The 12,582-nt window shown below is 26.2% G+C and overlaps 3 protein-coding genes across 5 annotated transcripts; all 3 read left to right on the forward strand.

The window, feature by feature from the left end:
• Positions 1-4,607: 4,607 nt before the first annotated feature.
• On the forward strand, positions 4,608-7,776 carry Spt (Spitting Image). Its single transcript, XM_011499863.1, has 11 exons — positions 4,608-4,772; positions 4,842-5,027; positions 5,106-5,279; positions 5,356-5,480; positions 5,550-6,052; positions 6,135-6,337; positions 6,422-6,623; positions 6,699-6,908; positions 7,008-7,088; positions 7,160-7,441; positions 7,511-7,776. The coding sequence occupies exons 1-11, from the start codon at positions 4,617-4,619 to the stop codon at positions 7,774-7,776; spliced, it is 2,388 nt and encodes a 795-aa protein (XP_011498165.1). The 5' UTR covers positions 4,608-4,616.
• A 337-nt stretch (positions 7,777-8,113) lies between these two features.
• LOC105362252 (V-type proton ATPase subunit e 2) lies at positions 8,114-9,311 on the forward strand. Its single transcript, XM_011499643.1, has 4 exons — positions 8,114-8,351; positions 8,463-8,510; positions 8,578-8,665; positions 9,101-9,311. The coding sequence occupies exons 1-4, from the start codon at positions 8,254-8,256 to the stop codon at positions 9,122-9,124; spliced, it is 258 nt and encodes an 85-aa protein (XP_011497945.1). The 5' UTR covers positions 8,114-8,253; the 3' UTR covers positions 9,125-9,311.
• A 456-nt stretch (positions 9,312-9,767) lies between these two features.
• On the forward strand, positions 9,768-12,132 carry Sou (required for meiotic nuclear division 5 protein souji). 3 transcript variants are annotated; one of them, XM_011499644.1, is made up of 8 exons: positions 9,768-9,965; positions 10,346-10,629; positions 10,709-10,846; positions 10,926-11,224; positions 11,314-11,416; positions 11,474-11,628; positions 11,688-11,856; positions 11,929-12,132. In XM_011499644.1, the coding sequence occupies exons 1-7, from the start codon at positions 9,830-9,832 to the stop codon at positions 11,767-11,769; spliced, it is 1,197 nt and encodes a 398-aa protein (XP_011497946.1). In that variant the 5' UTR covers positions 9,768-9,829; the 3' UTR covers positions 11,770-11,856; positions 11,929-12,132. The 3 variants fall into 3 exon arrangements, with proteins under 3 accessions (XP_011497946.1, XP_011497947.1, XP_011497948.1); XM_011499646.1 differs by having other exon boundaries at positions 9,769-9,965; positions 11,706-11,856; XM_011499645.1 differs by lacking the exon at positions 11,929-12,132 and having other exon boundaries at positions 11,688-11,921.
• The last annotated feature ends 450 nt before the right edge of the window (positions 12,133-12,582 follow it).

Genomic DNA, 12,582 nt, shown 5'->3' on the forward strand with positions numbered 1-12,582 from the left:
AAAACATAATCTAGATAAATAAATACCAATATAAAAATAAAAATTCGATCGATTTATTTATTCTTAATATCCTGAAACCTATTAAATTGTGCATTTAATCTCTCTCTCTCTCTCTCTCTCTCTCTCTCTCTTTCTCTCTGTGAGAATATTTTTTCTGTATATTATACTATAATTAAACATTATTAAGCATATAGATGTGAATTTTTTTATATATATCTTTAGATATAGTTATAAATGTTTTTAATACACATTGAAGAGAATTGAATTTTATATTTTAGTACGATAAATTCCATGGATAACAATTTCTGAAATTATATTTCATAAATACTAATGAAAGTAAGTTCTCCTGCAATTATCAAAATATTATATTAAAGTATTGTACATCTATAAATAATAATAATATTTTTAAAACTATTTTTATGTCAATTAAATATACATAATTCAACTCATCGTGTACAATTATAATGCGCTCAGAAACTCGAGAATCGGCAGGACTTTCGCATTCCATGACAATAGTCTTTTCACTCAAGGTCGATACTGTCCGAGGAATTGACAAAGATTGGCGATGTAGCATAAAGAAAAGCTGGATAATCATTACAAGGAAGTAATGTGTACATGCGGACATACCTTACATATTTCCAAAGACGCGGTTTGCCCACGAATATTCATTGTGAAGCGCAGAAGCATCGGCATACGTTGACCTCAAGCCGGGTGGCGCACATGTGTATGACCGTGTAAAACGCTCGCGAAGACGTTGAAAGGAGAAGATGATAATGATGAGTGGATTAGGATTCCGCCTCAACGCTAACGGAAGAAACGTGATTGAACTAAAGTTGCGGCACTTTCGCGCTGCCGCTCTTCTCCGTGATATAAATAAAAATATACGAGCTTGTATCTATACAACCAATACATATCTCGCTCTCTCTCTCTCTCTCTCTCTATCTATCTCTCTCTATCTCTCTCTCTCTCGCCTCATCAATCTCTTAATATCTTTTTCTTGCGTCTTGTTCTCTTAGCTCGCGCCGACTGGCTGATGAATATAGACAACCATGAATCAGCCCAAAAATTGACCATCCCATCCTCATTGTCGCTGTTTTACTTCTGTTTTTATAAAGTTGTATCGGAACTTTTGACAGTCTCAACGTGTTACCCAAAAGTCATTTCTAAATTCATCGCTGCAAATCATGGCTATCGGAGATTTTCTACTGTAATGAATTCAACATCTCTCACTCTCTTATATCTTTTACCCTAATAGTGCTTTGATTTTCATCCTATGACCTAACTACAGATTTATAATTATCGTTTTTTATTTTGTTATTTAACATTAAATTTTGTTGATTTAAAAGTAACGAATGAAATCGATTATTTTTAAAATTATATTAAAAAAATTTATAATCTTTCTTACAACTTTTACATTCGCATATCGTTCATTTCGCCTTCTAATTTTATATAACCATCAACATCATAATTAAATACTATTGGTAGTCTAACTAAAATACATAATTCTCTATCAGGTAGAAAATTAAAGAACATTTATAAACGTGTATATGATAGTAGATAGTTAAAATATTCTAAAAATCCTTTTAATAAAAATTATTGCAAATATTCTTTTGATTATAAGCTAACTACTTTACTTAATGCCCATATTATTCAGCAAATTAAGTTTTTTGAATTTAAAATTTTTAATTATACAATATTAAAACCAAAAAATAAAATATTATACATTAGATCTTTAAATCGAATATGAACTTAAAGAACTTGGCAATGATGAGTATTAATACGTAATCTATCATATGAGCCGTCAATTAATATAAATAAATACATATAAATAATTGTGTAATTAAAAAAATATCTTAATTTATGTTAAGCCTAAATGTATTAATATTTTATAGTAGAAAGCTTTACGTTATATAAACTTTAAGAAAATATACAAGTAGCCAAAGTTCCAAAGTTGATCAAAATGAAAATAATTACCTTATATATGATGGATTTGACACGATAAATTAAACATTGAAATTTTGCATTCTACATATCCAGTTTTTCATTAATAGGAAATCAATATTGATTAAACGCATTAAAATTTGATTATGAATTTCGTGTAAATAATTTGTATAAATTGTGTCTTTAAAATTAAAATGGAATTGAGCATAATTCGTATAATGATAAATATTGCACTCACGCGCTCACCCTTTCATATTATTAGATTTAATTTACAAGCATAGATGTTTCATTCCATAGATAAATAATAAAGAATAAATAAATAAAGAACATAAAAGAAACTATCCCGTAAGGTGTAACGTGACTACAATACAATAAGGCCAAGCAATCATGTAAGTAATCAATTATAATTTCTGTTCTGCATCTTCGCATTAAATACTCATTTGATAATAAATTAAAACTTTTATTGGAAAAACTTAAGAAATCATTTTCAAATGCATATGAAAATAAAATAAAGGGTTCATGACTCATTACTGAATACTGGAATGTATTAAAAATTACTATTAAAAAGAACTGTTAATATTCAATTCATGTATTTGAGTAAATTGCATTGATAAGTTTTCTGAAAAAATAACTCAATAATGTAAAGGCTATAAGATAAAATAACAAAATAGCAACTACGCTTCAAAATATAACCATTATGTAATATTAATGTAAAATTTACGTAATATGTATTAATATAATTTTATTCGTGATTCTCGAATTTACTTTTTACATGGAAATTAAGTATTGAATGTTTAATTATTCCTGAAATTACAAAAATAGATAATTTCTTCAGTTAAAGGGAAAAATTACAAACTATTTTACAGCAAATTAAGATGATTATTTTACTTTTCTGATTAATTTCAAAATAGGAACGTCGGTAATCTATCAACTAGTCTTCAACAATTATGTTTATTTTATACAAAATTTATAGACTCGTTTGATTCGCATATATATAATTAAAAGCATGTGGTTGTTAATAAATTTAATTAATTGATTAAAAGAAAATTTATAAACGGTTATATTTAAAAATATAAAAATAAAATTATACATTTATCAACATTAATAAAATAATGATACCAATTATAAAAAAAAATTAACTTTAAAAAATAATCAAAATCTTAATAGACATTAGTCAGAGCAATATTATTATAATCAATGAAAATTATTAAAATGTAAGTAATATTTTTGATAAATTCCATAATATACTCTTTCGTTTACAAAATTCACTATTCTCAATCATTATTAATGACTTCAATTTTGATGCTTTAATATTAAAATATGGCGAATACAATTATTGTATTTTGTCTAGATTATCAACAAATTATATAAAATTATATTTAGTATTCAAAATTTATAAATACGGTATTCGTATAAGGAAAAATGCTGCTGTATTTAATTTTCTTTTAAATTATTATTATGCGGGAAGAAAAATATGATAATTTCGAAATAAGTTTTTAAATACAACAATCTAATTTTATATATTATTATAAACTTACTCACCTGAATCGCCAATACGAAACTAATGTATGTTTAATTTTAAAATATATTATTCGTAAATGCATGCCCACCCATAAAAACACACATATGTCTATATATATATATATATATATATATATATATATATAAATATTCTTATCCAATGTGAAATAATTTTTTTTTCCCTATAGTTCAGTCTGTGATAATCAATAATTTTATATCAGTATATTTTATCTATTACGATTATCTTAATTAATATAATATTGTTTTTAATAATTTCCAATTCTACTGTTATATAAATTACGAAAATGGAATGAATTAAATCACTATTTAAATACATTAAATATTTTTCCACAAAATACCTGCCAACATAAAATAACCGACAAATTTTCGAATTAAAAATATGCGTAACTGTCTTTTCTTCTTTTATCGTTAAAGATGTGCCCTACATAATCAACACTCAGCACCCAGTGCAACCTATTATTATAATTTATTTCAATAAGAAATGCTTAAATTAAATGAACTCATATTGTCTTTTTAATTTATATTTGCCAATAACGATATATCTGATACGACATATTGTCAGGATTTTAATACGTTAACTGAAACATAGAATTGTATGACAATTTATATTTTATGCTGGTGGCTCGACTAAATCGATATATCGAAAATATCTAGGGATTATTCAAATATCTAGATATATTATCTACAAAGATACCTATAAGTTCCCTTCTTAATATTTGTGTTGAATTATCTTATTTTTAAAAATATCTGGTTACTTAGTAAGTTTGTTTACAAACGGTCGCATTCAATATTTTTCTGCACGAAAACGTCGTTTTTTAAAATGTCCCTTAAAACGAAGCATATATGGAAAATTTTTCAACCAATTGAAAGCCAAGTATTGTTTTTTCTTATTATACAAAAATTTAATTGAAATATTTCTAAATAAAAATATTAAATTACTTTTAATTAAAAACTATCATACACACATGCACGCACGCACGCACGCACGCACGCACGCACGCACGCACACACATATATATATATATATATATGCGTTTAACAAATCGATATTTTTAATTTTTTTTTTTTTTATTCAATATTAGATAAACAAATTATCAGAATTATTAAATGAAAATCTTGTAAAGTCAAAAGAAATGATTTCGTTAAAAAATCTTATTCTTGATCAACTAAGTATGTTGACTGAAAAGTTTGAAAGTGTTTCAAAAGAAAATATTGATAATTATCAAGAGATGAAGAAAAAAATAACATCTATTATGGAAGAATTTTGTAAAATGGACTTTGATAAAAAAGTAAGAGTGCAATTAATTTTACATAATAATGTCATTATATTTTATTTTAAATTTAATTTAATTGACCAGGAAAATAATATGCAGAATCATGTAGATAAAGAAATATTTAATAAGATGGTTATAAAGTTCTTAAATGTACTGGAAAATCTGGAAAAAACTGAAGTTCTTTCATTAAAACAAAGTCTTAATGATTGTTTAAATTATGTAAAAGAAATGGGCTTTGCTTGCGAGATAGAGGATTTGGAAAATATTAAAGTAATATTTTATCCAAGATAGTTAAATTATTTTCATAAAATATTAATTAGAATTTAATGATATATTTATTTTCAATAGGAACTAGGAACGTCAATTGTAGATATTCTTACACCTTTACAACATTACAAAAAGAACTTAATTTCAAATCTTCTATCAAATAAATTAACTCTATATTGCTATCAATTGTGCACATCGTTTAAAATGTTGGTAGAAGTTATAAAGGAACAACATAAATTAAACGCATCGATTTATGTAAGTTTAATGTAATTGTTTTTGCTAGGCTTTAAAAATTATATTTATCATTTTATTTATTTTATATTTTTTACAGACATGTAAGAAGTATATATGTAATAGGCTATGTTTATGTTTTGAAAGTATTATAAGTATTTTAGATTCTTCTAATCCTTCAAATGAAGAAGAGTATATCGAAGAAGAAAATAATTTTGTATACAGGTAATATAGTTAAATCATTAAAAAAATTTTACTAATTATAGTAATATAATTTCAAAATTTCTATTACAGACTCGATTTATTACTAGATATAATTGCAAATATGAGTAACTTAAAATTGATAGATCAAATTAAAGAGTGTAATGATTTATGGGTTGGAATTGAAGATATATTTTCTCATGCAATGTCAATAGCACAAGTTTGTCAGCCTAATAATTTTAAAGCTATTACTGATTCATGTCAAACTATATTAACAGAATATGAAAATTTGAAGGCGCAACTTAAATGTGATCCAATAGATCCAACAATGAATAGTTTATTTATGAATACTTTAACTGATTCATTATATAGATTAGAACGTAAAATTAATATTTCAGTACTTACATTAGTTATGGTAGTGTTTAGTGATCCTTTTGGTACCTTAAAAAAGTTAATTGAAATTTGTGGAACTTCATTAAATGCAAAAGATAGAACAAAAAATGATTTAAGTTCTTTCATTGAAGAATTTGATCAGCTGACTGATAAAACTGTGCAAATTGGAAAATTTGCTATAACATGTTGCAGAGATAAACATAGTAATTACATTTTCTCTTTAAATCAATGTACTTTAGAAAATTATTGAATTATTATTTGTATATTTATTTTTCAACATCATAGAAGCTGGTCAAATTAAAAATTGTCTTGCTAGTTTCGAATCATTAGAAATGGAATTAGTTCCTGCCATTTCTGCTTTTTATTTACATCCTGATAATAAAGAGATGCGGGCATATGTAAAACTTCTAACTGCTCAATGGCAGTATGAAATGAAAAAATTTGTTCACACTGTTAATTTAATAATAGATCCGGCTGCTTATTGTCAAGTAAAAACTGCTTTTATTAGAACCATTTATATAGAATTACTTAAATTGTTAACTAATTTTATTTTTATTTATTCCCGCTTTTAGATTATTCTGGATGATTTACAAGAACGTATAAATGAAATGTCTAATAATTTAAATAACAGACAAGTTATAACTCAATCACAGGTGCAAGTAGTAGTTCAAAGAGCTTTATCACTTTTTAAGCAAATTGATGCTACCGTTTCGGATATTGATCCAAAAAATATTGATAAACGAACAACTAAAATAATTCACGAATTTAAGACTGGTAAATTTACTTAAAAAAAAAAATTAACTATAATTTTTTACAGTATTTGAGTGTCTATGATATACTATGTTGCAGATATTTATGAAACGGATGCAGCTTCAAAAAAGTTCCTTATTAATAAAGCTACAGCCTCTGAACAACTGCGAGTTATTAATCGATGTGAAATAATGTTGAAAGTTATTAAACAACTGCTTCCTGCACTTTCTACTATTGTTTATAATTCAATTACTATGAATACTATTAGTACAAAATCAATAAAACAGCAAGATGATTCAAGTTATAAAAGTAATTCCATATATACAATATTTAAAAAAATTCTATATAATTATGATTATAAATCAAATATATATTTTTTATGGGTAACAATATTTTCTTTTTCCTTAGGTGCCGTTAGTTTTGTATCTACTGATCGTGATGTATCAGTTGATAAGAAATCTTCAGTATATATTAGGATTCCTTATACAGGTAATTATAACGATTAACTATTTATCATCAAAGAATAATTAATAGTAAATAAAAAAAAAATTTACCTTTAGTAACACGATGTAAGCAGCCACTTTCCATTCAACCAGCAAATACTGTTTTACGAAATGAATCAGATGTTTCTATCTTAATTCCATACATTCAAAAAGGCCGAATAATGCGTAATGAATGGTCAGTTATGTATAAAACTCCAAAATCTAATAAATCAGAGAAACCTATCCAGAATTTATTGAAAATGAGAAATTTATCAAATATTAGACAACATTTATTTAGTCGGGACAATTTTTACAAAGAGTGCGAAGTAGATATTACTTCTGAAAGTCTAGACTTAACAAGTACATATTATTTAATAAATAAATTAAGCGGTGTATAAAAAGTAAATATAATTAACATTTTTTTAACAGATATATTGGAAAAAATTTCTGGGCTTTCAAATACATTAAGTTCAGTTGCATGTGATACTAATAATTTAACACAGAAGTCGAAAAATATTTCTTTCTCTGCAGATAAATTGAAAAATTTCAATAAACTACAGAAAAGTAAGGCAAAGAAATTGAATGAATATGCGACAACTGGCGGGGGTGATGCCCCATCACCATTATCACGTTTAGAAAAAATAAAAAATATTAAAAAAAAAGAATGCAAAGTTGACATAATAATGAAACTATAAACAAATATTGTTAAAGTAAGTTTATTACAGTATTCTTTGAAAATACATCTAGCTATAAAGTTATTTATAAAACAAATATTTATATTAAGATAATATAAAGTATATATATTTTTATAATTAGTGCTTTGAAATAATGACTGGATGTTCCATGTTAATGTATTTATAAAAATGTTCTCCGACAATAATTAATCTATTTTATATTGTTTAACTAATTTTTAAATAAAATGTTGTTAATTTTGAATTGTGTTTTTATTGCAAAATCCAAAAGTTTCAACTGCAAAACGTAATATATGGAGACTACGTGGGTAATATACGTGTTAATGTACATGGTAATATATGTGTATAAATAGTACGCGTACGTTAAGGTTACGCGCATAACCATCATGTGACAGAAAAGCAGACACCTTCCGCAATCAATTCCAGAACTCTGGAAGCTACAAAATCACTTTATTCAAAAGAACTTGTTAATTAGAAAATATGGGAGCTTCATGGGCACCTATTCTATTCTTTACAGTTATATGGGGAGCCGTTGGTATCGTACTGCCATTTTTCGTACCCAAAGGCCCGAATAAAGGGTGAGTTTATTAATTTTATGATTTACGCCATAAATTAGCTATTGCCTTCGGTATGCACGATATGAACATTAAATAATGGTGTATACATTATCAAACTTCTTTTGTTTTTAGAATCTTGCAAGTTATTTTAATGCTAACAGCTTTTACCTGTTGGCTATTGTAAGTATGATCTTTTAAGAACACTCTTGAAATTCAGGATATTCATATGATGATTTTTCTTATTTAGCTGGCTTTGCTGTTATATGGCACAAATGAATCCGCTAATAGGACCAGCTTTAAAAAATAATACTATATTATTAATGGGAAGAGAATGGGTAAGTAAACTCAAAGTACTAGCAGGTAAAATTTAGTGAAATAATAAATGGATGAATAAAATCATTTACATAAATTCAATTGAAAATGAAATGATATAGTGTAATATTTTTGCCTGAAAGAAGGAAATTATTTTTATGCTTTAACTAACTAAAGAATCATTCAATCTTGAATTATCACTGCTGTCTTTTTTCTTCTTCTTCGTATTATTATTATTATTTTATTTGTTGTTTTAATAGTTATTATTTTTGCCATTATATATTTTTTATTATTATTATTTAAGACAGGTATTTAGTATTTTCCAACTTTTAAAATTGAATGTCTCATTTAACTGTTAATTTATATAGTTTATAAATGAATAGAAATAAAAAATGATATATTTTAATATAAGTTATAAGCATAAATGTATCATAATGGTTGCATATCTTTTTTTACAGCAAGAACATAATCCATTTTTGTGAAAGCCAAATCATCAGCAAATAATCTTGTACATAAATATATAAACAATGCCGATAAATCTTCAGACTATGATTTGTACACTATGATATATTTAAATCGTTCCAGCATGTTATACAGTATATGGATTGCTATTTTATAATTATAGAAAGAAATGTTCGATTAACGTTAATTTAAAATTAATCATAACACAAGGCAACGTATAAAAGGTTGTTAATAATTTATTTCATAAGAAGAAACTATTTACTCATTCTACTGTTTTACTTTGTTCTCTATTAAAATGAAACAAATAAATCAATACTCTACACCATTAGTATGGCTAATTTGTTTCCTTTAATATTAATCGATATCAATATAAATATTATGTTCATTAATACAATATTACTATCGATACTTTGAATAATTCGAAAATTTATATTCCATTGGCATATATAGTTTGTACTTACTTTATTAAACATCAATGTATATTTATAAAATTAAAAAAAAAAACGTTGAAATCTCATTGTTGATTCTTTTCGTATATTAGTTCTAAATATTATTATAATTATTGCTTCCAAAATTAAAGAAAAATATATCCTTAGAAAGAGAATAATTATGATCTTAAAATAAAAGTGCCCATGCTTTTAAAAAAGAAAGTTTTAGCAACTGGCAACACTGGCGTTGACGTCAGCTGGGAATCGTGACGCGACATATCAGTAGGAAAAACAATAATGGAGGCTTGTAATGCTGTCGAACGCGAAGTCGACAAAGTTTTATTAAAATTCGGAGCAATAAACGATCATGCAGATACAACACTACGGGATCTCATTAATCACATAGAGTCCCTAAAAAATGAGCTGGAAGAAGGTAGGAAAATGTATTTTTAACTCAAAAAATGCTAATTTCAAAACAAAGGCCGAGTAAGACATTTAAATCATTAACGTTTTAAATGCTTATTTTTGTTCTGTCGCAGAAATATATTAATGGAATACGTAAACTTTTGTTTACAAAAATTTCATAATCGTTTAAAATAATATTTTTGCATTCTCATTTAGGTTATGCTTAAATTAATAAGCACTTTGTAACAGCATTTGATGATGCTGCTTAGACAATGTGCTTTCTCAATTAACAAATAACAATGACAAAAAATACGTTTCTAGAATCATAATTAACAATTTATTTGAAATCCAAAATATTTAACGATAATTGATACGTATGCTTCTATTATTTTTATAATTAATGCCTAGCACCATCCAATCATGAGCTAACACCAGGTCAAGTTCAAGTTTTAAAACAAGCAATGACCAAAGCAAGAGATACAGTACAAAGACTGGCAACGGATCACCGTGAATTACATAGTACAGTTTCGAAAGTAGGTAAAGCAATCGACAGAAATTTTATAGCAGACTTTGCTAGTACGAGTAGAGAAGATGTTTTCTCAGGTACAGAAAAAACTCATCTACTAAATCAAGTTATTTGTCAACATTTTTATCGTCAAGGAATGTTAGACATAGCTGATGAATTAGCAACGGTAAGTTTATTCGGACATTTGATTTTAGACTGTTTTCATATAAACAGAAATAATATTTAATATTTTATTATGTAAGCAGGAAGCAGGAGTTAAGACTGATGAAGGGAGAAAGGAACCATTTACAGAATTAAATTACATACTTGATTGCTTAAAACAAAAAAATTTAGAGCCAGCCTTAGAATGGGCAACAAAGCACAGAGATGCGCTTATTGCACAAGTATATCTAAATTTAATTACTTATGTTTTATCATTTTAAATGCAATAAATACTTTAGTGCTATATAATAATTGTTTCAGAACTCTTCCTTGGAATTTAAATTACATAGGTTACAATTTATAAGATTAGTTCAACAGGGATCCAGTAAGCAAAGTGAAGCAATTACATACGCCCGTAAATATTTAACTCAATTTGTTACACGACATGAAAAAGAAGTTCAATCACTAATGGGAACATTATTATATTTACCAAATGGAATACAATCGTCTCCGTATAGTCACTTATTAGATCCAATTTTATGGCTCGATATTCATGATGTTTTTACAAAAGAAGCATGTACACTGTTAGGATTGAGTGTCGATAGTCCCTTATCTGTCTGGTAATTACAATTATATGCAATGTAAATTTACATAATGAATAATACGCAATTACAACAATAATATATGCTTATATATTACAATGCTACAGTATAAATGCTGGAATTACGGCACTGCCTGCTCTTTTAAATATAAAACAAGTCATGCAACAACGACAAGTTGCTGGTATATGGAGTGGAAAAGACGAACTTCCTGTAAGTACGATATTATGATTATTACTAATTCATTCTTATAATAATTTTGTTCCTCAGATTGAAATTGATTTGGGAAAACAAGGCCGTTATCATTCAGTGTTTGCCTGTCCAATCTTAAGGCAACAGAGTACAGAAAATAATCCACCAATGAAATTAGTCTGTGGTCACGTTATCTCAAGAGATGCCCTAAATAAACTCACCAATGCCAACAAGTATGTCGTTCAATAAGAATTGAAAATAAGTACTTTGATAGCGAAAACACTTTTTAAAGGAACCAATTTGTTTCCAGGCTAAAATGTCCATACTGCCCAGTAGATCAAAACCCAGAAGATGCCAGGCTTATTTATTTCTAGTTTGCTGTGATAACCGAGGAAGATGTATTTGTATGATAACTTAAAAGTATATTATCCTCCCATGACTAGTATTAGGTTTTTATTATGGTGCGATTTCACAAACGCGTTTTTTATCAATAATAATTTTCTTACAATTTATTTTAATTTATGTTTTGGCAGGTGAAGTTTAAAACCAACAATACTAAAAATTTTGAAGAGCTGAACTATGCCTTCGATACAATTATGCCTAATGTTTTTAGATATATTTTTATCGAAAAGTAGAGGTTTCTGTACTCGTAAGTGCTAGATGACAGAAGTACGTATATAAAATGTACTAACAAAATTATAAAAATTGTAAAAAATTTGCAATTTATGAAATTTCATATTAAGACTACAGCTAGCGTATCAAAAATAAAATTTTCTTTAATAAATCAATTTGAAACTATCATACAAATTATAAATCTTTCAATAAAATTGTTAAAGACGGAAATATCAACTACAGTGTATCCAATTGGTGTGTTAATAATGAAAAAGCAATTTTTTATTGAAGTAAGTGCGTTCAAAGCTAAAACGAAAATGATTATGCGTATTTGTACATAAATATTAATGCACTGAATTAAAATATTGAGTCCTACTAAACTGTGTTCGTTGTCACAATGTTGACTCAACTTCAAATAAATTTGATAATTAAGTAGTAAACATGACAGTAATTTGTTATTTGAATATTATATATAATATTTAATTATTGATAATTAAACATAAAATAAAGTTGCCAAGGTGCTTAACAACTGTTAACTTTTTATGCGCATTAAAAATCAGTAGTGAATGATAGAA

Source organism: Ceratosolen solmsi, unplaced genomic scaffold (genome assembly GCF_000503995.2).
Source record: "Ceratosolen solmsi marchali unplaced genomic scaffold, CerSol_1.0 scaffold35, whole genome shotgun sequence".
Classification (NCBI taxonomy): Eukaryota; Metazoa; Arthropoda; class Insecta; order Hymenoptera; family Agaonidae; genus Ceratosolen; species Ceratosolen solmsi.